This window comes from Strigops habroptila, chromosome 22 (assembly GCF_004027225.2).
Source record: "Strigops habroptila isolate Jane chromosome 22, bStrHab1.2.pri, whole genome shotgun sequence".
NCBI lineage: Eukaryota > Metazoa > Chordata > Aves > Psittaciformes > Psittacidae > Strigops > Strigops habroptila.
Window position 1 is genome coordinate 760023 of NC_044298.2, and position 23293 is coordinate 783315.

Genomic DNA, 23293 nt, shown 5'->3' on the forward strand with positions numbered 1-23293 from the left:
GCTGAGCTGGAGCCACCCGGCCCGGTGGACAGGGCAGGGGTCTCACACACCACCCACCCTTCACAGTGTGGCAGAGGAACGTCATGGGCAGGCAGAGGCCCCGATGCTGGCACCCAGGAAGAACTCGCTGCAGCGGTGCTGGTCCGGCCGGCTCCAGAGGAACCGGCTGCACGGGGCCGGCAGCAGCGAGACCACCGCTCGCCGCAGGGCTGGGTGGGGAGGGAGGCGTCAGCCCGGCCCCCTCCCGGTGCCCGCGGGCAGCCCTGGCTGGGAGCGGGGCGGGAGGGATCTCACTCGTGTTGGGCGGCTTCTGCCTCCTGCGCACTTCTTCCCCAGCCCAGCGCTCTCGCCCGGGGGCCTCCGCCAGCTCCGTGGCTCCGTGCCCCGTCCTGGTGGCAGAGGGATGCTGCCCCGGTACCGACAACAGCGGGATGCTGCCTGGTACTGACAACAGCGGGATGCTGTGCCGGTACCGACAACAGTGGGATGCTCTTCTAGAACCAACAACGGTGGAATGCTCGCCTGGCACCGACAACAGTGAGGTGCTCCCCTGGAACCAGCACACTGAGCTGCTCGTTCAGCCTGCTGTATCCCTGTGCCTGGAGCCTGAGAGAGCCCCAGGAGCCTGGGGGAGCGCAGCCCAGCATGGGGCTGGTCTCATGGCTGGGCCGGAGGGGCCAGAGCCCAGCGCCACGGTCCCGGCAGACACACCAGCCACAGGAGCCGAGCAGGGCGTGGGAAGTGGCCCGCAGTGCCGGTGGCTTCATGCTGGGCATAGCCCTGGCCAGCCTGTACGGGGCTCTGGTGCTGCTGGCGCAGGGCCACAACATCTGGTACTGCCTGATCACCACCATCGGCCTGGGCGCCGTGCTGGGGCTGGGCATGGCCTTCTCCGCCAAGGCGCGGGTCACGGTGCTGCTCTCGCTGCCCCAGATCTTCACCAGTAAGCAGCCATTGGGAGCCAGGGCGGGATGCAGGGGGGTACTGGGTCCCGGCTGAGCCCCAAGACCACCCTGTCCTTGCAGAGGAGGGGAAAATGCTGATGCTGCTGCTGGCATTGACCATGGCCGTGCAGGGCCCCTGCGCCAACATCCTGCACAACTTCTCCCGTGCCGCCGAGTCACTGTCGTGCGGGGCCGAGCTCGCCCTCAACCAGACGGCCGAGCGGCTGCAGCGTGCCCAGGAGCCGCTGATCAGTGAGACGAGGGGCCGGGGGGACACGGTGGGGTGTAGGATGGGACTGGAACAGGCTGCCCGAAGAGGTGGTAAATGTTCAAGGCCAGGTTGCACACAGGGGCTTGGAGCAACCTGCTCTAGTGGAAGGTGTTCCTGCCCATGGCAGGGGGTTGGAGCTGGATGATCTTAAGGTCTCTTCCAACACAAACCATTCCATGGTTCTATGGGACGGTCACTTCCCGCAGCACTATCCGGCCCAGGGCTGCCCCTCAGGGTATGCTCAGGGGTCCCCCTCTCTGCAGACTTGCTGTCCAAGATCAAGGAGATCGCGCAGGAAGCCAAGGCGGTGGGTGACCGCGTCCGCAAGTTCTTCCGCTCCATCATGGATGCCGTCAGCCACGTCGGTGAGCAGAGGGGTCCTCGAGGGTCTCCCTTGGTTCCAGCACCCCCCACCCTGCTCTCAGCCCCATCACCTGCCCGTCCCCCATCGCCCGCTCCCCTCCTGCAGCCCGAGCCCTGCGCAACGTGTGGCTGTGGCTGGCAAACATCGGCCAGGTGTGCAACGAGGAGCTGGGCTCACCCTTCCACCGCTGCCTGCGCCTCTTCGATGAGGCCAAGGACAACTGCGAGCACGCCATCCCCTTCCTCTTCTTCCTCTGCTACATCATCACCGCTTTCAAGCCTCTCTGTGGGCTGGCCAACAGTGCGTGGGTCCCTACCCCTCTCTGGCAGGGTCAGCAGGGTGGCCCCGTACCCACTGCAGGGGTCCCACCCTGGCAGACATGGCAGAGGCCCCCCCTCTCCGCAGTTGCCCTCCTCTTCTGCATCATCCCACAGTACATCCAGAACTTCATCAAGACCAACATCGCCGCCCGTGAGTAGATGTGACAGGGGGGTCCCTCTGCCCTGTCCCCACTCTCACCCTGACCCCCAGCACCACTTGTCACCCCCACAGCCCTCAACAACGCTCTGGACCGCGTCCGCCGGGAGTTTGAGTTCAACATCTCAGCCGTGCACCACTTTGACATCAGCTTCAACGCCAGCAAGAGCCTTGGAGAGGTGGCCCTGGACATCATGGAGGGCGTGAGCCAGAGCCTGGAGCCCACTCGCCGGGTCCTGGGGCTCTTCCTGAACGTCTCCTTCCTCGCCATCCTCTACATGTACTTCAAGTGAGTGCGTCGGGGTCACGTTCTGGCCCCTGTGGGGATGAGGACCCAGCATGCCGGTGCCCAGCTCCCCCCCGTATCCCCAGGGCGCTGCGGTACCGCCACCGGTACCTGCGGGACGAGACCTTCGATAACATCTACATCACGCGGCGCTTCAGGGAGCTGGACCAGCTGCGGGCAGAGCAGGGCAAACCCACCGTGCTGCCCCTGACAGCGCGGGAGTGCGGCCGCTACATCTCCCCAGGTCAGCCCCATGCCCGGGGGCATCCCCAGGCAAACTCCCCCCCGCACCAGAGCCCGGCTTCACGTCGCTCCCGTGCGCAGCCGGGCTGTGGCTGTCGCGACAGGAGCATCGCCGGTACGGGCTGCAGCTCGTGGGGTTCCTGCGCCACATGCTGCTGGGCTTCTGCATTATCCTGGCTGACTACAGCCTCTTCTGGCTGCTCGACCTCATCCGGCACCAGCTGCGGGGAGAGATCGTTGCCAGGGGTGAGCAGCACCCACTGTGTCGGAGCAGCACCCTTGGGTGCTTTGCTGGCTAGAGGACGGGGCTTTGAGGCTGTGGGTGCCCCATTCTCTGGGTCTGAGCCGTTCTCCCCCTAGCGCCGGCGGTGGTGGGTGTCAGCGTCAACGGGTCGGGCTACACCAGTGAGATCTACCGGGACATGGTGTCTGCCTTCGGCGTGCTGCAGCAGGGCAACGTCTCGGTGGTGTCCCAGCGCTGCCTCATCCAGCCTGTGGAACCCGACTACACCACATACGTCTTCATGGGTGACGGGGTGCTCGCAGCGTGCTCGGTGCAGGAGAGGGTACTGGAGGGGTTGCCCCTGTGTGACTCATCCTCTTCCCACCAGGAATCCTGTACGGCATCTGCCTCTTCATCTCCGTCTTCGGCAACTACGTGGCACGGCTGCGCCGGCTGGTGTGTGCCACCTATTACCCGAGCCGTGAGCAGGTGAGGAGCCCCCCACAGCTCCCCAGCACCCCGCCAGCAGCCGCCTGCCCTCACCCCATCCCTGCCGTGCCAGGAGCGCACAGCATTCCTGCACAGCACCATCCTGGCACAGCGGGCAGGGCTGGCACGAGCCCTGTTCCAAGCCGCCACGCTGCGCACGGCCGACGCCGGGAAAGGCAACCTGTTCCTCGTCCTCACCGCCAGGTAAGCCCCCCCGGGGGATGCATCCATGGGCTTGGAGCCATCCCGGGCACACAAGCACCTTGCTGGGCACTGCAGAAGGGCAGTGCCAACCCCGGCAAGGGCAGAGCAGGCAGCAGCGGCTCTCTGCCTGCAGGGTGCCCTGCTTTGCCCGCCTGGCTCGGCTCTTTGGCATCCAGCAGAAGCGCTGCTTGGCCTGCGGGGTGACAAAGCAGCCCGACTTCATCACCTGCATCACGAACGGATGCAAAGGTAGCACCCCTCCTGGATGGGGGCAGACTGCCCCCAGTATCTTCCACCCCTCTCACGGCGCCGTTGTCCCCAGGGCTGTACTGCAGAGACTGCCACCAAACCCTGAACAACATCTGTACCATCTGCATGGGCCCCCTGACCTACCCGGACACTGGGGACAAGGAGATGTGAGCAGGGGGTGCAGGGACCCCGCAGAGCCCGGGGTGGTGGGCGCTGCATCTCACCCCCTGCCCCGTCCTTTCAGAGACTCCAGCGACGAGGAGACGGTGGGGCTGTGGCTGGGCGCTGTGCGGGCGCGGCGGGGCCAGGAGCAGGGGCGGCTGCTGCGGCAGCGCATCGGGGAGCTGGAGAAGGGCTTGGGGGGCTGCCGGCGGCTGCCCCCCCACTTGGCAGCCCGGCTGCGAGCCCAGCTGAAGGAGGAGGCGAGCGGGGAGAGCGACGGGGGCAGCAGCGGGGTGGAAAGCGAGAGCAGCTCCGTCTCCAGGTGAGGGTTGGCGCTGTCCCCGGCACCCATCGGCACCGGGGATGCCGGTCCCCGACACCGCTCTCCCCTGCCCCAGCCTGGACTTTGGCTACCAGGAGCGGCGTGAGAGCAGCGGCAGCGAGCTGGAGCAGGTGGTGGCCCTGCGGCCGCCCCGCAGCAGGGACAGGGCTCGGTGACGCCCGCACGGTGCCACGCGGCGGCGAGGACGCGGAGCCAAGCTCCGGGACGTGGCTGGAGCCCCGGGAGCCGCCGGGGCAGTTGGGGAGGGGCTGGTCAATAAAGCATCCGGTTCTCGAGGCGTCCGGTGTCCTGAGCTGGTGCCCGACACCCCATGGCGGTTCCGACCGCGTGAGGCCCACTTCTCCAGCCCCACAGAGCCCACTGCCCCATGGTGGCCCAGCCCTGTCTCCACAGAGCCCCCCTCCCCTCGATGTCCCCATCCCCTCAGCCCTTCAATGTACCCAGCCCCTCAGTGCCCCCATCTCCATCTCCACAGAGCCCCCAGCAACTCGATGTCCCCATCCCCTCAGTGCCCCCGTCCCCATCCCTGTTGTGCCCGAGCCCTGCTCAGCGCCCCCCCTCAGGCCTGAGTGGAGCTGCTTGGGACGGGCAGACACTGATGCGGGACGGATAGACGCCGGTGCGGAATGGACAGACACCAGTGCGGGATGGACAGACACGGGCGAGGGGGGATCCCTGCTTCTCCGTTTATTACCAAGCAGCCTTCGTTTAAAAAAAAACCAAAACACAAACAGACAGACAGACAGACAGAGGCGACGCGGCGGGGCGGGGGGGGCCGCCCGCCGATTATTCGTTTGGTTCCTGACACCAGAGAGGTTCAAGTAGCCGAAAGATTCAAGTTCACCATAAGGCACTTTAAAGCCATGACGGGGGCTGAGCCCCGCGTCCCCATCACCCCTCCCGGCACCCCATGGCAAGGGACAGCGGCGGGGGCCGGGCAGCGCTGGCGGCAGCAGCGGAGGGGCCGGGGGGGGGGGGAATATATTACATCATCTTTTTAAATATAGATAAACTCTTATTTTAGGCAAATAGTGCCGGTCCCCTTGTCCCCCCCGGGGGGGATGCGCCCGAGGGGGGGGGCATGTGCAAAGGGCAGAGGGGTGACCGCTGGGGTCCGGCCACCCTGGGGGGGGGGGGTCCCACAGGGCCGCGGTGGTTTATAGGGGCTGGGGGGAGTCGGGTGGGGGCCGGGGCTGCCCCGCACCCGGGCGGGCTCACCCGAATAGTGCAACCAAGAGAAAGCAGCCGGGAGTGCAGGGGCGAGGGGGGGCTCGCCGGGGAGGGGCTGCTCGGGGCGGGGAGGGTGGGGGACAAGCGATGCGCAGCGCGGGGCGGGGCCGCCAGGGGGCGCGCTCCCCGGTTGGGGGGCGGGGGATCGGTCCGTGGGGGCCCCCGCCCGGTCCCGGCCCCGCTGATGGGGAGGGAGGTTTGTCCCCGGAGGGTTGGGGGGGGTCACCCCGGTCCCGCTTTGCCTCCCTCCCACCCCTCGCAGAGAGCCGGGGGGGGGTCCCGGGTCCGGCGGTGGGGGGGGGAGGCAGCGGGGACCCCCCCCCCATTGTGCAAATCTGCCAGGGGGGAGTTTCCCCCTTTGCATAACTGGGAATGAACCGTGACAGGATAAACGGGAACAGAAACCGCGGCGGGCACGGCGCGGCGCGGCGCGGCTCGGCTCGGCACGGCACCCACCGCCGCAGCCGCTCTATGCCGTCTCCACCTTCACAACGCCGTCCGGCTGCGGCCCTTCCTCACCCTCCGGCTCCTCTTCCTCCTCCTTGATCCGTCCTGGACCCCAGTATCGGGCAAGGGAGAGGCGCAGCCCCTCCAGCCGCCCGTTGGACAGGTCGAGGCCGGGGGGACCCGCCGGTGGCGGCGGTGGCTCGTCACGGCGGCGGCGCCGGGTCCGCACCTCGAGGCAGTTCTGGCCCTTGAGGTGCCGCTGGAGGTGGTCGTCCTTGGCGAAGGCCTTGTGGCAGAGGTAGCACTCGTAGGGCCGGGCGCCCGTGTGCAGGTGCATGTGGTTCTTCAGGTCGTAGCTGTGCAGGAAGCGGGCGCTGCAGTGCTGGCAGGAGTAGGGCCGCTCACCCGTGTGCTTGCGCATGTGGATCTTCAGCTTGTCATTCCTGGAGGGGGGGGGATACAGGCAGACATGGGCACGGGGCAGCCAGCAGCCTCCGGCAGCAGCCACCTGGCCGCAGCGGGGTGGTGCTGGCAGCCCCATGGCAGGGATGCTCTGCAGAATGCAGGGCTCTGCTGGGGCAGGGGACCATGGTGGTGGTGGGCAATGGGTCCCTGCTGTACCGCACCATGGATGCAGTCAGGTACTGGTAGGGGATGTTGCCCTGGGTAGCAGGCAGGGAAGGCCATAGAACCATGGAATGGTTTGGGCTGGAAGGGACCTTAAAGCTCCTCCAGCTCCAACCCCCTGCCATGGGCAGGGACACCTTCCACTAGATCAGGTTGCTCCAAGCCCCTGTGTCCAACCTGGCCTTGAACATTGCCAGGGATGGGGCAGCCACAGCTTCTCTGGGCACCCTGTGCCAGCATCTTCGTCCTAATGTTTCCGGCAGCACTCCAGGGGTGCAGAAGACCCCATGGACCTGCGCTGCACCATGCCTGGCTGCAGGGGAAGTGCCACGGGGGATGCTGTCAGGTACCCGTCAGGCTGCACTCACCGTGTGAAGCGGACCCCGCAGACCTGGCAGGCGAAGGGCTTCTCCCCCGTGTGCGTGCGCATGTGGCGGGGCAGCTTGCCGGCGCCATGGATGACCTTGTGGCAGACGGGGCACTCCTGGGGCATCTGCGAGCGGCGCTTCCGCACCAGCTTGTCGGGTGTATCCAGCCCCGGCGCCAGCGACTCGTGGTGCAGCGAGCTCAGGTACGCCATCAGGTCGGGGTCGATGGCGTCCTCATCGGAGGCGGCCTCCTCGGGGGACAGGGGAGGCTGGTAGGGGAAGGGGAAGGGGTGTGGGGGCAGCTCCTCCTCTTCAGGCAGCTCGAAGCTGTCGTAGGGCAGAGGCAGCCCCTCGGGCAGGGGGGGTGAGGGCGGCTGGGGGGGCAGCGGGGGGCTGCTGCAGCCTTCGGCCTCGGCAGGCGGCTCCTCAGCGTGGTTGTTGAGCCGGGCGCCGCGGGCTTGCAGGAACTTGCGGGTCTTCTTGCTGCGGCGCGCAGCGGGGCGCGCGGGTGGCGGGGCCGGCAGCTCGCCCTCGGGCAGCGCGGCGAAAGCCTCCAGGTACTGGCGGGCGCGCTCGCAGTCGCCGTCGTCGGGGCCGGGCGCCTCCATGCCACTGCCCTGCAGGATCTCCACGCAGGCGGCGATCACGCAGGGGATCTCCAGCAGCCGTGCGGCGCGCAGCACCTCGCCCATGTTGGCGCTGCTGATGGTGAGCGTGGCCGTGTAGGCAAACTCCAACAGCGCGCCCAGCGCCTCCGGCCCAACAAAGTCCAGCTCGCAGACCTCCTGCCCCGGCCCCGGCCCAGCAAAGAGCTTCTTGAAGTAGCGGCTGGAGGCGGCCAGGACGGCGCGGTGGGTGCGATACTCCAGCCCCTGCGTCTTGATGGTGACATCGCAGAGCAGCCCCATCTGCCGCTGCTCATTCAGGCAGCTCAGCAGCTCGCTGCTGTGCTCAGGGAAGGGGATGCCGATGAGGTCATCCTCCGGGCTGGCCATCATCCTCACCTGCAGGAAGGACGGGGATGCTCACTGACCGGCACGGGGACCAGCCAAGAGACGGGGCTTGGAGGAAACACCGCCACAGCGGAAGCATCGGCTCCACCGCAAAGCTGGGGTGCGAAGCAAAGTCCATTGCACGGGGCTTGGTGGCGGTGGCACGAGGGACACCGAACCAGGGCAGGCTGTGGGGCGCCGGGGGCTGCTCTCACCCCCTACAGCCCATACCAAGGCTGGCGGGCGCAGGGCCCCCGCCGCAGCCCCCCACACGCTTCCTCTGCCGGCAGCACTGGCTGCCCGCGCCGCCCCCCGTGCCACCACAGCAAAGGGGGAAATCTCAGCGTGGTGCCTTTGAGCGGGCGCCGAGGCACAGCACTTCCTGCACCAGCCCACCCACCCCCGGCCCCCCGGCACGGCCACGGCGCAGCCGCCGGCTCCCGGCAGCACTGCGCTGGGAACGCGGCCTCACCAGCACCGCACAGGTGGGTGGTGAGTGCCGGGAAGAGGAGCCCGGCCGGGCTGGGAACGGGGGCCACGCTTCCTGCCACCGCAGATTAGGATCAGCACCCGCGCAGCCAGCTCCTGCCCCCGCTCCTGGTGGGGGCCGGGCCCCTTTCCCTCCCCCTTTGCCCCAGCCCGGGGCCGCTCCTTGCCCAGCCAAGCCCTGCCTGCGCCAGCCCGGCCTTTCCCACGCTGCGCTGGCAGGGCTTGGCCTCAGCCACAAACCTGGCACTGCTGGCACTGGCACCGGGGTCCTCATGGAGCTGCAGTGGGAACATGCAGCATCCCCATGGAGCTGGTGCAAGCAGGTGATGGAGTCTGCAGGAAGAGGGAGCCCAATACCCCCCTGTCCCACAGGCAGGGTACAGGCAGCAGCGGTGGCTCCAGTGCTGCAACCTGGCCTGCAATGCTGTGCCCAGTCCTGGGGAATGCCCTCCCTGCTGCCTGGTGCTGCTGAGTAACACCAGGACTGCTGGGCGATACCTGGTCTGTCGCCCAGACACCGGGGCTACTGGTGACACCAGAACTGTTGGGTGACACCGGTGCTTCTGGGTGACACCGGGGCTGCTGGGTGACACCGGGGTGGGAGGTCTGTCCTGCCTGCACCCTGGCGAAGGCAGAGGCAGGCACACAGCACCATGCCCAGGCTCCGGGTGCTGCCAGCGCCTGTGCCATGTCACGCCGAGCCAACGCAGCGAGTGGACATCGCAGCGCCAGATGCACCCGAGCCGAGCCGAGCCGCGGCGCGCTGTGCCGGCCGCGCCAAGCCGCGCTGTGCCGCCGGCGGGCGCGGGGGACGTGCCCCCTCTTGCCCGCGGAGGGGCGGCGCGGCCGCGGCCCCCGGCACAGGGGCCCATCCCCGCGCCGGCCGCTCCCTGCGCTTGGGCGGCCGCCAGCTGGGGCTGCCTCGGCAGGCGGCTGGGAACGGCCCCGGAGCAACCGGCTGCGAAGCCGCCCCAGCCGCTGCCGAGCAGGCCCGACCGGCAGGGCAGGCGGCAGCCGCCCCTGAAACTGGGAGCCGGGCAGCGCCGACCGCCCGGGATGCCGGCGCTGGCGCCAGGCGCTCCACGGCTGCCCCAGCGCCCGGCAGGAGCCCGTCGTGCCGCCCGCCGGGGTCCCCGCTGCAGCGGGGGCGAGAGGATTAGGGGTGATTAAACCATCAGGGCCCTGGGAGCCAACAGGCAGCGACAGCCCCCGGTGGGATTAGGCAGGATTAGCAGCGGGGGCAGGATTAGGGGAGGTGAGCGCCCCGAGACGCGGGTCGGGTGGCTGGAGGGGGACGATGGGGACGTGGTGCCCGTGAGGGCAGCCCCGAGCACTGTGGACCCCAAGGGTGGTTGCAGGTGATGGTCCCATGATGGGTGGCACCCACCTCCTCCTCCAGCTAAATGCCAACAGCAGCGAGATGGATCCCCTGGTCCCCCACAGCACCCTCAGCCCCATGAGACTCCTGGCATGGGGATGATGGTGCCACCAGCATGTGCCCACCTCGGGGCTCCCACATCAGGGGGTCCCTGAGCCTAGCGCCGCAGCCGAAGCCCCATCCATACCCACGGAATGGGCACAGCCACCATCCTCACCATGTCACGGTGCAGGTGGGAGCAGCCTCAGCACTGCCAGTGCCACAGAACCCGCCGCGGTGCAGGCCCAGCACAGCCCAGCGAGGAGCCGGGACCCCCATGCGCAGCCGTGGGGCCGGATGGGGCCGTGGGGCCGTGGACAAGGGCGCGGGGCTGGCGCAGGGCGGGGGCGAGGCGGCGGCAGGAGGGGGATTTTCCGTCGCCCCAAACCGCCTCCTTCGCCGACTCCCCCACCCCCTGCGCATCCTCCCCGCTGGAGAAGTCACATGCTGAGCGGGTGCTGCCATCGAGGAGATCACAGCGGCGATAAGGAAACGGGGGGGGACGAGGTGTGAGGCTGCCAGAGCCACCCCTGGCCCCCAGCACTGTGCCGAGGCCAATGGTGTGGGGGGCATGGGCTGGGGAAGGGGCTGGCGGTGATGCCCGGGCCCCCACCGCACCGGGACTGTCTCGGTTACGTCAATGCCTGCGGCTGGGCCCATCTCGGCTGCGGCAGCCACATGGGGCTGGGGAAAGGGGGGGTCGCTCCCCACACGGAGCCGGTTCTCGCGCTGAGGCGGGTGGCAGCAGGAACAATGCCTGCCCGGGTCACCCTGACATCGCGCTGCCTGGCACAACCATGGCCAGCCTCATTCACCTACTGGCTCCCCATGCCATGGGGGTCTGGCTGCCCTGGCACAGCCACACACAGCGGGGTGGGGGTCCGGCCCTGAAGCACCCACCCTACGTAGGGACTGGCTCCATCCCATGCTGCTGAGCCAGGATGACACCCTCCATGCCGGCACGGTGCCAGCTCATGCCACCAGCTCCGGTTGGGGATGGTGGGGGATGTGGGGTGGGAGGGGGTGCCTGGGGGTCCCCCCATCTGCTCCTCTGTGGGGAAAGGGTCCCAGCAAGTGCGGCCCCCACCCCGGCTGCTGCCAAGCGCTTTCAGTCACAAGAGTCACAAACGCTGTCGAGGGACTTCACAGCCGCACCGGGGAGAATGAGTCACCCAGGAAGGGGAGCGCGGCGCCAGCCATGGACCCGGCCCCGGCCCCTCGCCCCGCAGCAGCCCCTGTGTCCTTCAGGAGCCAGGAAGGGGTCTGGGACGTGCATCCCCCCTGCCTCGGCCCCCATTGTCCTGCCTGAGGCCGGTGGGGAGCGGCAGCGGCACTGATGCCAGCTGCCTTGGAGGGGGGGGTAGCATGGCAGGGGGCTGCACACCCCTCTACCCACCCAGCAGTGGGCTGGGGTCCAGCTGGGCTGGTGGCCCTGAGGTGGGCACATGCTGGGGTCTGTGCCGGGTGCCGGTGCTGGAGGGAAGGCGCCCAGGGAAGCGAAAGGCTCTTTGAAGAAAGAAGAAGAAAACAGCGAGCGGAGGCGAAAGGAAATGGTTTGAAGAGAGAAGAGGATAAACAGAGCCCCCAACCCCACGGCACCATCCTGGGCTCCCATGGCCGCCAGGCTCCTCGTGCCCACGGTGCCACCCTGGCAGCTCCCAGGCTCCTGGCACCACCAGCGCCGCGCGGGCACAGCCGCCATCGGCACTCAGGAGGGGTCTGAGCGCCACGGCCCAGCTCCTGCGGCCCGGTGCCAGGATACCGGGGTGGAGGCTGGGCACGGGCAGCAGCCGCAGCACCAGCGCCAGCACCTGCAGCAGGGACCAGCCCAGCCAAGCCCCCACACCAGCTCCCTGCCCACCAGCTCCATGCTGGCACCATGGCCCCATCCCAGCACCACGGCCCCTTCTCGCTGCCGTCCCCACCACCCATCCCAGGCACATCCACCTCCCAGCATCGCCACCACAGGGTGTGGGCCCTGTTCTGCCTGGCCGCAGTGACCTGGACCTCGCCATCCATCCCGTCCCATCCCATCCCACCGGCAGCGAGGGCGGTGCAGGGCGCAGGCGACGCCAGCATCCCGGCAGCCTCCCGCCGGTGCCAGGGCAGCTCTGCCCGGCCCTCCCCACTCCCGGTGGTATCACGCCATATCCCCACCGCCCCGGCACCTTTGTGGCCGTGCTGGCCAGTGGTGCCGGGTGGGCATGGGGCTCACCTGGCACGGGTCCCGGTGGGGTTCGGCACCGCGCCGCGGCTGGGCTGACGGCGCGAGCGGCAGGGAGGGGAAGGCAGGGTGCTGTGTGAACTTGGCCCTGCTCCCCGCTGCACTTGAGCGCAGGATCCCACCTCAAAAGGAGTCGACGCCCACACCCCGGGTCACGCACCTCCCAGCCCCGCTTCCCAGAACACACACGGCATTAACCCTTCGCGGCCGGCGCCGCGCCGCAGGGCGCCAACCCAGAACCGGGCAGGGGGCATCCCCTGGCCCCTTCCCACGGGAGGAAAGTCCCAGCACGGGGCGCACCGGCACCTTGTGCCTCGAGCATCCCCTCCCTGCCACCGGCATCGCCGCCCTGACGCCCGCCCGGGCCCCCCACGCTGAGGCGTCGATGGGTGCTGGCCCTCCCGCCGCCCCAAGGCAGGGCGCTGGGCGCTGGGTGCTGGCCGATGGCCGCGGCCGGCCCGGCCAAGCCGGGAGGGCGCCTGCGCTTGGCGGGAGCGGGGCTGCCACCACAGCGCTGGGCTTGGTCCGGCGTGCCGGGGCCTGCCCAGCGAGCCCCGGAGCCGCCCCCCGATCCTGCCGATGCACGTCCCGCTCTGCCCCCAGAGCAGGTCCCTGCAGTCCCATGGGGGATGCTGTGACCGTGGGGAGGGGGGGTTCAGGTCCTGCTTGACCTCCTCCGCTCCCTGTGCTGGAGCACCCATGGGCTCCTCATCCCCCCGCAGCCCCCGGGGGCCAGCTGCAGGTTCACGCAATCCCCCCCTGTAATTACACCCTCTGCGTCCCCAGCTAAACAGCAATTAGCAGCGCGGGGAGCGCTCCCCACACCCCACCGCCAGCACCCAGCATCCGCCCTGGCCACCCACACCAGCATGGCCAGCGCCGTGCCAGGGCCCTGCTGTGGGGCTGCCCCCCCAGAAAGGGGAAGAGCCTTGCAGCGGGCAGGGAGGGGGCCTCTGGCCCCAGCAACGCTTGTGGAAGGAGCCGGGTTGTGCAAGAGCCCGACCACACGAGCGGGCAGCGGGGACAGTGGAGGGGCACTGCCTGCGACGGTGCTTTGCCCGTGCGGGGCAGCTCGTCCCCTGTCACTGCGGTCCATGGGCTGGGATGCTGCGGGTCAGCGTGATGCAGGGAGTGCAGACACCGCGTGGCTATGGAGCAGCGCTGGCGCAGCAGAGGTGGTGCAGGCAGCGTGAGGACAGGGAGCAGCAGTCTGGTGGTGCAGGCAGTGGTGGTGTAGGCAGCATTGGGCCAGAGAGCAGCAGTGGTGCAGGCAGTGGTGGTACAGGCAGAGGTGGTGCAGGCAGAGGTGGTGCAGGCAGCATGGGGCCATGGAGCAGTGGTGGTGCAGGCAGTGGTGGTGCAGGCCGGGGAGCAGTGATGCTGCAGCCTTGCCCATCACACGTCCATGATGCCTGGGGCCCCAGGGCAGCATCCCAGGCGGGAGGAAGGGGAGGGAGGGATGCAGCACCTTGCTGCCAACCCTCTGCCTGCCCTTTGCTCCCCATAAAGGAGGGGAACGGCGCCAGCCCCCCCGGTGAGGTGTGCCTGGTGCTAAGGGCGGGAGATAAGGTGGGCGAGGCGGGCAGGGAGGGGCACGGATGGGCACGGCATGGGCACGCAGCCTGACTCAGGGTTCCCGCTGGTGGCCAGGCCCCGCTGGGTGACTCACCACGTCCCCCCCACCCTGGGGGTGTCGCAACCGCCCATGCGCCGACCACAAACTGCTGCTTGCCCCAGCTGGGGGGCACCGCGCGGTGCCCACCCATAAGGGACCAGGCCTTGGAGGTGCTGGCCCCTGGGAAGGATGGGCTGACCTTCATCCATCCTTCTCCACACTCCACCCCTGCCTTGGCCAGAGGCACCCTGACCAGTGCCACCACTGATGAGACATGGGCTCCAGCAGCATCCTAGCGCCTGCATGGCACCTGCCCCACTCCTGACAGTAGGATGCTGTCCAGCCATGGGCATCCCCATCTCCTGCACCACATCCTGACACGGGGAACCCCAACCTGCCAGGACAGCGGGTCCCACAGCCACCTGCTTACTCATGGGTGGCCAGGACAGATGTGGCCAAGGGCATGTGGCCTCTGTGGGTCACCCATGGGCTCCCCACTGTGAGCATCACCCTCTGCGATAGGCCACACAAGGCCAGACACAGGCTGTCCCCAGCTGCTCCCTGATGGGCCCATAGGCAGGAGCAGGCAGAGAGGGAAGGAAGCAAGGAAGGAAGGAAGGAAGCAAGGAAGGAAGGAAGGAAGCAAGGAAGGAAGGGGTTGTTGAAACAGAGCTCAGGGACAGAGGGAACAGGAAGGAAATGGTCAATAGCAAACCCCATGTTTGATCACCACGGCACAGGGCGAAACCCACTCGAGGTGCCCCAGCAGCCAGGGCTGCAGTAGAGGTGGGAGGCGTTTGGTGCCCAGCCAGTGCCCGGCCCACCCCTGCCAGCACCAAGAGGGGCCCGGTGGAGCCAGGCCCTGGCTCACACAGCCCAGCCTGGCCAGGACCTCACTGGGACAGAGCAAGACTTGTCTGCTCGCGGTGGCAGCAAGACGAGGCTCTGAGCTCTCAGCCTGGGACCGGCAGCAGTGCCCGCGGCAGGTCCCATGCACCGACCCCAGGGTGAGCCGGCTCCGGTGCTCACCCTGCAGCGCACGGTCACGGGAGCCCCTTGGAGAGCAGCCAGACCCGCCAGTCCTGCCGCGCCGCACAACCCCCGGGGGGCCCTCAGGCTGGCAGCATCTCCTCCCCACCGTGGGGTCCCTGTCCCGACGGCACCCGGCAACTGAGCGCCGCCAGCCGGCACAGGCCGGGTCCCGGTGCTCCATCCCGGCTCCGGGGTGGCGCTGGTCCCGGTGGGGTCACCCGGCAAGGACAGTGCCAGCCCACAGCCCCCCCTCCACACCCCCCGAAATAGCCTGGCTTCCGCCCCCAGGGCGCTGCCTCCTGCCAGCTCCCGCTGCCCACGGCTGATCCCAGGGGAGCGCGGGGGGGGCAGGCTGCTCTAATCCCCCCCGAGCCCACGTAGCGCTGCCAGTGGGGCTGCGCCCGGCACAGCTCGACCCACGCAGCACCGCAAGCAGGACCCCGGCCAGTCCCGTGCCGGGGCGAGAGCGAAGCCGGGGGCAGGCGGACGTGGAGCCCCACTGCGGCACATGGGGCTGTCCCCAGCCCCGAGCCCCGAGCCCCGCCAGGATGTTTGTCCCCACCGCGCTGGCTCACTCGGCACAGCCCAAACGAGACGGGAATCCCCTTCCCCTCCCCTTGTTGGGACAGAAGCGAAGCATCCTCCTGCCCATCCTCACCGCAGCCCCCGGCGATACCCATGGGAGGGGAACTGAAGCAAACTTGCCGGGGTGCCACCGTGCCCACTGTGTGCCAGCCAGCGCGGCCGTGCTCCCCAGCCCGCCAGTGTCCAGCACCTAGGGCAGGCAGCGCTGGCACCCACCCTGCCCTGGAGCCAGCACCCGGTGGCTGGACCCCTACTCACCGCCCCGTCCAGCCGCTGCCCATGGGGCCTGGGGACATGGCAGGGACAGCCAGGGCAGAGCAGAGCTCACAGCGCAGCCAAGGCTGCCGGGAGAGGCCAGCGCTCGCCTGACCTACTTCTCCTTCCGCATCACCTGCTTTCATTTTCCCTCGCCACGGCTTGTCCCCCCGCCCGCACACGGCCTCCCCCGAGCCACGCCACCGGCCCCAGGGGTGCCGGGGCCCCGCGGGCGGCGAGCACCCGAACTGCCCATCCATCCCCGGGCACGGGGCACGGCCACCCACCGGCGGCGCTGAAGGTCACCGGCACCGGCTGCCTCCCCCGCTGCCTGCGCGGCCACCCGAGCGTCATCTCCCTGGCACGAAGCGAGTTTGACGGGTCTCAGCCCAGCCCCTCGCCGGGTCCTCCGCCTGCCCCGGGGCTCGCTGGGGTGTGGACATGCAGCTCCCGGGGCATGGCAGGGACGCGGGGAGCCGGGCGGGCGCCAACCCGCCCCCCCCCCAGACGGGGCGGGCTCCCCCCGGCAGCTCCCGCGGTGGGGTTACCATGGGAAGGCGGCGGCGGCGGCGCAGGGGGAGCGCGGGCTCCCGGGGGCTCCCGCCAGCGGCCGCGCTGCCAGGAGAGATTTCTCCGTGGTTTCATCATCCGCCGCCCGCCCCGAAGGAGAAGTTCCTGCTCCGCGCACAGGGCAGCGGCCGCCCCTCGAGAGCCGGGGCGCGGGGGCCCTGCTGGCCCCGCACCCCTCGCTGCGCCCGCGGGGCCCCCCCCGCCATGCTCAGGCCCGTCGCGCTCGTGCCACGTGTGCACCGAGGGTGCACAGCACCAGCTGGCAGAGCCGCGCTGCCACGGCCTCGGGCTCAGCACCGCGACGCTGCCACCCTGGGCCTGGGCCGGTGGTCTCAGAGGGTCCCCAGAACCCACCATTGACGTCCCCCCACCCGCACTGTCACCTCCCTGTGCCCATTCACTCGCTCTGTACCCCCGTCCTTAGCGAGGGCACCCCAGCCCCGACGCCCCACACCCTCCCCTGCCCCACAGCTTCCCCTTCTCCACGCGCCCGCTTCAAGTTCCTGAGCCAAACCCCTCCCTTGGCGCCCAGCACCGGCATCACCACCGCGGCCTCGAGTTGCCAGCAGCTGCCGTGTGCTAGTGCCAAGGGACCCGAGCCTGGTCCCCACGTCCCAGCCTGGCTATGGTGGGGGAAACTGAGGCACATCGAGACTCACCCCACGCCAAACCTCGCACCGAGTTCTCCCAACTGGCAAAAGCCACCCTGGGTCAAGGGCGGCCATGGCCCAAGACGGCGGCTCTGCACTGGCGTGGGCCGCGGCAGGAGGGTAAATACCGCACCCCGCCTCGGGCAAACAGCCGGCTGGGGGGGACAGGCACAGCAGTGCTGTGTGCGCGGGGCAGAGTCCACCAGTGCTTGGCGGGTGCCACTGAGGCACCGGGCCCGGTGGGTACCCCTGTGGTGGTCCCTCACCAATGGCCAGCAGCCAGGCACCCAGCACCGCTGCCAGCGTGCCAGGCCCAGCAGGTCACTGGCACGGCGCAGGGTGCCAGGACATGGAGACACCCACCCTCCGCTCCCGCCTCTACCGGCACTGGCGCAGTGGGGGGGGTTCCTGAGCTGCCTCCCCAGTGCACCGGTGCTGTCGCTGCCCGGTGCACACGGGGATGAAGCCAAGCTGTTCGCCGCGCCAGGAAGGGCGGTGGGATGGCGGCAGCACCGGGTGAGCACACGGGGGACCGCGGCTGGAGGGCAGCACCGGAGCCGGCGGAGATCAGCCGGTGTCACCGGTTTCCCGCAGCCCCGTCCGGAGGGACCGGGAAGACCCCACGCGTGGCCGCCCTCCACCCCACGGGCGACGTGTCCACCGGCTCCAGCGCGGAGCAGCGGCGGGGAGCGGGCGGTGCTCCGCACTCCGCCGGCAGCATCCCGGCCCCACGCGACTCACCGCAACCGGGCTGCGATCAAGCGGTCGCCGCACCGGCAGCGGTACCGGTCGGTCGTTGTCCGCGCAGCCCCCGCCGCTCCGGTCCGTTCCGCTCCCACCCGCCGCCGCTCACCTGCGCGCCCCGCCCGAGCTGCGGGACGGTCCCGGGGCCGCGGCCCCGCCTCCGCCTTCACCTGCCGCCGCCGCGCCCCGCCCGCGCCCCCCCCGCCGCCGCCGCCGCCGCCGCCGGGGCTCCAGGAAGCGCCCGCCCCGCCCCGCTCATTGGGCAGCGCGCCGGCGGTCCGGCCTCCTATTGGCGGGGGGGGCCGCCCATCAGCCCCGCCACACCCCCCCCGGGAGGGCGGGGGCCACGCGGGGCCCCCCCCGGGACCGGGGAGCGCTGAGGGGGGGAGTATGGGAAGAGCTGAGTCAGAGCCGCGGGACGGCGGCGATTACCGGGCCCGACCCCGGGGCTGGGGGGGGGGCAGCACCGGCCCCGCCGGCGCCTCGCCCGGTGCCAGGCGCCGAGCCCCGCGGCCGGCCCGCCCCGCTCCGCTCCGCCCCGCGGGCACGGGAGGCGGGGAACCGGGCACGGGAAAGCCGGGCACCGGGCACCGGGCAGGGTGTGTGTGTGTAGAGACCCGGGCACAAGAAACCGGGCACGGGGAGTGGGGGGGGTGGGAGACCAGGGCACGAAGCGCGGGCAGCGGGGTGCGAGGGGCGCGGCGGGGCCCACCCCGCTCCCGGCGGCGCTGGGCAGGGCGCGGCGGCAGCGGCCCCCCCCGAGCGGCCCCTCCGCAGGTGCCGGGGCGGGGACCCCGCGCAACCTGTTTGGCCGCCGCCGGCCCCCGGGAGGCGGCAGGGCCCGTCCCGTCCCGGCGCTCACCTCGGCTCACCCCGGCCCCCCCCGGCTCCTCCTGACTCAGAGCCCGGCCGCTGCCCGGCGCTGGCGGAAAGTGTGAGGAGCCGGAGCCGCCGCCGCGGGCTGCCAAGGCAAACACCGCCCCGCGCAGACGTTATGTCAGCCGGGCGGGCGGGCCGCGCCGGGGGCACCGATCCACCACTGGGGCCCCCCCGAACCCCCCCGCCCGCCGGGCCCCGGTACCGGGCACCTGCCGCCGCGCCTCGGGACGCCGCTTCGTCCACCGGTCCGTCCACCTGCATCGCCGCCCCCCCTCGCACATCGGCCGCCACCTGCATCCCCGTCCGTCCGCCCGCCCGTGCCCTGCCCGGGGCCGCACCGACCCGCCGGGCGCGGGACTCCCGCTACGGGAAAAGGGGAAGCGGGGGGAAACCCGCAGAAAACCCGCTCCGCGCTCCCGGCCCCGCCGCCCCCCGGCCCGGCCCCGGCGTCCCGCGGCCCCGCCGCTCCCCGCAGCCGCTGCCGGAACTGTCGGTGCGCTCCCGGGGGCCGCCGCCCGCTGCCCCGGAGGGGTCCCGCACTCACCTCCTGCCCGCGGGTCGCGGCGGGGCCGGGGCCGGGCGGGGGCCGCGGGCCCGTGTCAGCCGGGCCGGCGGCGTGGCAGGAAGGACCGGGCGGTCATCGCGGCCCGGGCGCGGCCGCCTGCAGAGGGCACTGCCGGTCCCGGAGCCGGGCCCCGCCGGCGGCGAGCGCGGCCCCGCGCGGCACGGACGCGCCCGGGGACACCAGGAGGGTCTTTGGTGCCGACGGCACCGTTTATTTGGGTTACAAATACCGGCATGTCCCGGACCGGGCACCGGCCCCAGCACCCGCCCCACACCATCCAGCTGTGCTCGCCAGCCCTACACCATCCAGCTGTGCTCACCAGCCCCACACCATCCAGCTGTGCTCACCAGCCCCACAACCTGCCCCACACCATCCAGCTGTGCTCACCTGCCCCACACCATCCAGCTGTGCTCACCAGCCCCACAACCTGCCCCACACCATCCAGCTGTGCTCACCTGCCCCACACCCTGCCCCACACCCATCCAGCTGTGCTCACCTGCCCCACAACCTGCCCCACACTCATCCAGATGTGCCCACCTGCCCCATAACGTGCCCCAAACCATCTGGCTGTGCTCACCTGCCTCACAACCTGCCCCAGCACCCATCCAGCTGCGTGCTCACCTGCCCACAACCTGCCCCACACCATCCTGCTCTGCTCACCAGCCCTACAACCTGCCCCACACCATCCAGCTGTGCTCCCTGCCTGCCATGGCCTCAGCCCCCCCTCCATTGCTCGGGCCTCTGCCCCATCTCCCTCTCCTGCAGCCCCCAGTTCCTGCCCACCCTGTGCTGCCACCCTCCCCCGGGGGGCCGCACTGCGGAGGGGGAATGGGGGGGATCCTGCATCGAGCTTTGCTTTCTTTACAAAAATAAGATAAATTAAAATAAATTTAACCATTAAAATAAAATTAAAAAGAGAGAAAGAGATTAAATAGTGCCCTGCGCCAATGAGAGCTCTGGGGCCAGGGCAGTGGGGGCCAGGCACTGGGGGCACTGGTCCCCCCCCGAGGCTGGGGCAGAGAGTGCCCTGGGCCAGGACAGCCGCACTGCAGGGAGAGGCTGGGGGGCAGTGGAGGGTCCCCCCAGCTCATGCTCCCCTTTGCAAACCGCTTTGGGGAGGGTCTCCCTGGCAGCCTCCCCTGCAACCCCTCAGCGCGGCCGGTTCAGCAGGACCTCGAGCCAGCAGGGGCAGGAGGTGATGAACTGCCGGGAGTAGCAGGGCCCCCAGCCCTTGGCAAAGCTGATGCGGACGCTGTGGGGGTCACAGGGGCCCTCCCCAGGGAGCCGCCGGCCCCCCGCGCCCCCCACCCGCTCGTAGTCGAACACCTTGGCCGAGTAACCGGGCAGCACCTTGAGGACGGGGAGCCCGTGGGCACCGGGGGGGCCCAGGGTGGGCGAGCTGACGAAGATAGGGTGCTCGCTGCGGTTGTAGGCCCACACGCCGCCCGGCTCCCGGCTCAGCAGCAGCCCCCGGCCGATCTTGCCCCGCGCCCGCCGCACGGCCCGGCTGCGGTGAGCAGCCGGTAACTGCCCCAGGCAGAACCCGCTGCCCCGCGGCAGCTCGCAGAACACGTTCACCGACGCCTCGTGCACGGCGTAGAGGCGGCCCACACGCGTGCGGTGCTCCCAGTAAGCCAGTTTGCACCAGTAGCCGTCCTTAATGGTGCTCCGCGAGAGGCTGGTGTCTGCTGGGAAGGAGAGCATCACCATCACCATCGGGCAGAGACACCCACGGGCGAGCTGCGTGGCTGAAGGGACCGAGGGGAGAGGGTCCGGGGGGGGTCCGTGCCCCCATGGTTCACACAGGGGCTATGGGAGTGGGTAGCTGGATGGACACGGCCCCTCAGGGGTGTCCCAGCGCAGGCTCTGGCACCGGCGCGGTGCCAGCGCATGGGGCCAGGCTGTCCCTGGCCGCCGTCTCCCGGGAGCACGGTGAGGGGGGTCCCCGTGCGTGGGGAAGGTGGGGCCCCGGCGGCCGGTGCCGGTGGCCCGCGGCCAGGCTGGAGCTGCGGCCGTGTGCGTCAAGGCACATTGTGTGTGTCCCCGCGGGCAGCGCTTCCTCCGGCACCGAGCCCGGCGGCGCCAGAAATAACAGGAGTCGCGGTGGGGGGGGCCCCCGGCAGGAACCCCTCGTCCTGCGGCAGAGCCTTTTCCTCCCAGCGGGAATGGCTGCCAGCCCCGCTCCCCAGTTCCCAGGGTCTGTGTGCCCCACCGGAGCCGGGGGGGTGTCCCCTGCCTCATGTCCCTCTGTCTGTGGGGCAAAGCGGGGGGGATCAAGCAGCCCTCGGCACAGCAGGACCCTCTTACCACGCCAGTGCCCACCGTTGTAGCTGAACTCCAGGAGCTGGGTGCCGGGGAACGGGGGCTCATCCGGCCAGGAGGGACCGCAGGACACCTTCGAGTAGGGGGGCGGTGGGGTCTCTGGGGGAGAGAAGGGGATGAGGGGCTGGGACGTGCATCCTGCCCCCAGCCAGAGCCCGGAGCCGGCGCCACCGGGCAGCACTCACCGGGCGCAGCCAAGCGGCTGAAGTGATGCGGGTTGCAGCAGAGCGCGGCCGCGTCCCCGCAACCCGCCCGGCCCCCGGCGCAGTAGCAGAGGTGCTTGAGCTCATGGGGCTGCCGCAGGTCGGGCCAGCGGTACAGGCGGCAGAGCAGGACCTGGGGGGGCAGCGCCTGCTTGGCCCCTCCCCGGGGCTCCCCCCGCGGCGCCCACACGCAGCCGGACTCGCAGGCGCCCCGGCTCTCCACCGCCTGCACCAGCAGCTCTAGCTCCTCGTCCTTCAGCTTCTTGAACAGGGCATGAGCCGCCGGTTTGAGCGCACCGGGGCCGTCCTCGGGGCCGGCGGCCGCGCAGCGCTGCCGCCACAGACGCCTCACCAGCCCGGCGCGGCGTGAGCGGAACATGGGATCCGCTGCGGGACGGGGACAGGCGTCACCCCGCGTCGGTTCCCCACCGTGACCGCCCTGCCCCGTCCCCGCAGACACCGGAGGACACAGCATTGCTGCCAAAGGGGACGGGTGTCCCCAAAGGTCATGTGGGGATGTGACCCCAAAATCGATCCCCGGCGCAGGGGAACCCACCCGTGGCGAGGGCAGGGGTCTGTGTGTCCCCCCTCCCGGACTGGGATGGTGTCCCTAGGGAAGAGGTCCCTGGGATAGGGTCTCTAGGAAAATATCCGTGGGGATAGGGCCTGGGGGTGTCTGGGGATGAGGTCCCTGGGAAGGAGGTCCCTGGGATAGATAGCGTCTCTAGGAAAGGGTCCGTGGGGATGGGGTGCTTTGGAAAGGGGTGCCTAGGATGGGGTCCTTGGGGATGAGGTCCCTGAGATGGGGTCTCTGGGGATGGGGTCTCTGGGGATGGGGTCGCTGGGGATGGGGTCCCCGGGGAAGGGTCTCACTCACGGCACAGCAGGCGGCAGATGTGGGTGCGCGGGGCAGCGGCTGCGCACGGGGCCGCGCTCTCCGGCTCCGCTCTGCCCGCGCCCCGCCGCTGCCCGGGCTTTTTCCTGTGCCGGGACGTCCTCCCCTCCCCCGGACCTCCCCATTCGGGGAACTCATTGATTCGCCCCGTCCTGGCCGGCCCCGGGGCTGAGCCACCGCCGGGGCTGGGGCGCAGCAGCGGCGGGGCAGGCGCCAGACGCGTGGGCTCCGGCTCAGGGCCGCCCCGCACCGCGCTATCGGGGCTGCCGGAGCCAACCTGGCTCCCGGGGGCAGCCGGCACCGGTGCTCGGCCACAGCGATGCGGGCAGGAGGGAGCTATGAGGGGCACCGGCCCGACAGCCCCCAGCCCATGTAGGCACAACCCGAGCCCCCACTGACACCCAAAGCGGGGTCCCCGCCGCCCCCCAGCCCTCCTCCTGGCCAGGGCCCCCCCACGGGCGCTGGGCGAGGGTGGGAGCCTCCTCCACAACAAAGCGGTTAATGTAAACGGGACCCTTATCCCGCGCCGGGCTGGGCTTCCTGCTCCCAACTTCCCGCCGAGATAAGGGAGGCCGCGCTGGCGCCAGGCGCTGCCGCCAGGGCTGGGGCCAGCCTCCGGCACCCAGGGGCACGGGGGGCACAGGGACCCCTGTGACCCACAGCACAGCCCCACACGTCCTGCCGGCCATGACCTCCCCGCAGGTCCGGCCACGTTGGGCCCATCAGGGACATTCTGCTCCGGCCGCTTCCCGCTGGCTCTTGGCAGCGCCAGGGCCGGGGCAGGAAAGGGCCTGGACCAGGGACAAGGGGAGATGCTCTTTAGACAAGGGGCTTAGTCATGGGCAAGGATAAAAGCGGCCGAGGGACAGGCAGGACACGGCTCCTGCCCCAACGGGCCCCAGGCAGAGGTGATGTTGGGGGGTGCCTGG

The 23293-nt window shown here is 70.3% G+C and overlaps 4 protein-coding genes across 11 annotated transcripts; 2 read left to right on the forward strand and 2 right to left on the reverse strand.

Annotated features, from left to right (window-relative positions):
- The first annotated feature begins 645 nt into the window (after nt 1-645).
- On the forward strand, nt 646-4463 carry DCST2 (DC-STAMP domain containing 2). Its single transcript, XM_030473670.1, is given in 15 exon segments — nt 646-943; nt 1026-1196; nt 1479-1580; nt 1685-1879; nt 1985-2050; nt 2132-2345; nt 2429-2586; nt 2667-2831; nt 2946-3113; nt 3197-3297; nt 3371-3409; nt 3411-3750; nt 3824-3917; nt 3995-4234; nt 4311-4463. Coding segments are annotated over 15 exon segments (2451 nt in total). The 3' UTR covers nt 4411-4463.
- A 440-nt stretch (nt 4464-4903) lies between these two features.
- On the reverse strand, nt 4904-17621 carry ZBTB7B (zinc finger and BTB domain containing 7B). The gene is made up of 3 exons (XM_030473760.1): nt 17610-17621; nt 6928-7931; nt 4904-6375 (listed from the first exon to the last, which is right to left on the reverse strand). Exons 2-3 carry the CDS (start codon nt 7923-7925, stop codon nt 5955-5957), a joined length of 1419 nt encoding a protein of 472 aa, XP_030329620.1. The 5' UTR covers nt 7926-7931; nt 17610-17621; the 3' UTR covers nt 4904-5954.
- On the forward strand, nt 10423-18113 carry LOC115602491 (mucin-1-like). The gene is made up of 5 exons (XM_030473671.1): nt 10423-10559; nt 11823-12023; nt 15732-15969; nt 16067-17578; nt 17814-18113. Exons 1-5 carry the CDS (start codon nt 10423-10425, stop codon nt 18111-18113), a joined length of 2388 nt encoding a protein of 795 aa, XP_030329531.1.
- A 1014-nt stretch (nt 18114-19127) lies between these two features.
- Nucleotides 19128-22430, reverse strand: LOC115602562 (mothers against decapentaplegic homolog 6-like). Of its 8 annotated transcripts, none has more exons than XR_003989679.1 (5): nt 22347-22430; nt 21452-21856; nt 21252-21365; nt 19617-20632; nt 19128-19399 (listed from the first exon to the last, which is right to left on the reverse strand). XR_003989679.1 is itself a non-coding variant. In XM_030473764.1 (4 exons), the coding sequence occupies exons 2-4, from the start codon at nt 21846-21848 to the stop codon at nt 20094-20096; spliced, it is 1032 nt and encodes a 343-aa protein (XP_030329624.1). In that variant the 5' UTR covers nt 21849-21856; nt 22347-22430; the 3' UTR covers nt 19128-20093. The 8 variants fall into 8 exon arrangements, 4 of the variants coding, with proteins under 4 accessions (XP_030329624.1, XP_030329623.1, XP_030329622.1 ...); XR_003989682.1 differs by having other exon boundaries at nt 19128-19331; nt 19441-20632; XR_003989681.1 differs by having other exon boundaries at nt 19128-19331; nt 19400-20632.
- Nucleotides 22431-23293: the final 863 nt, after the last annotated feature.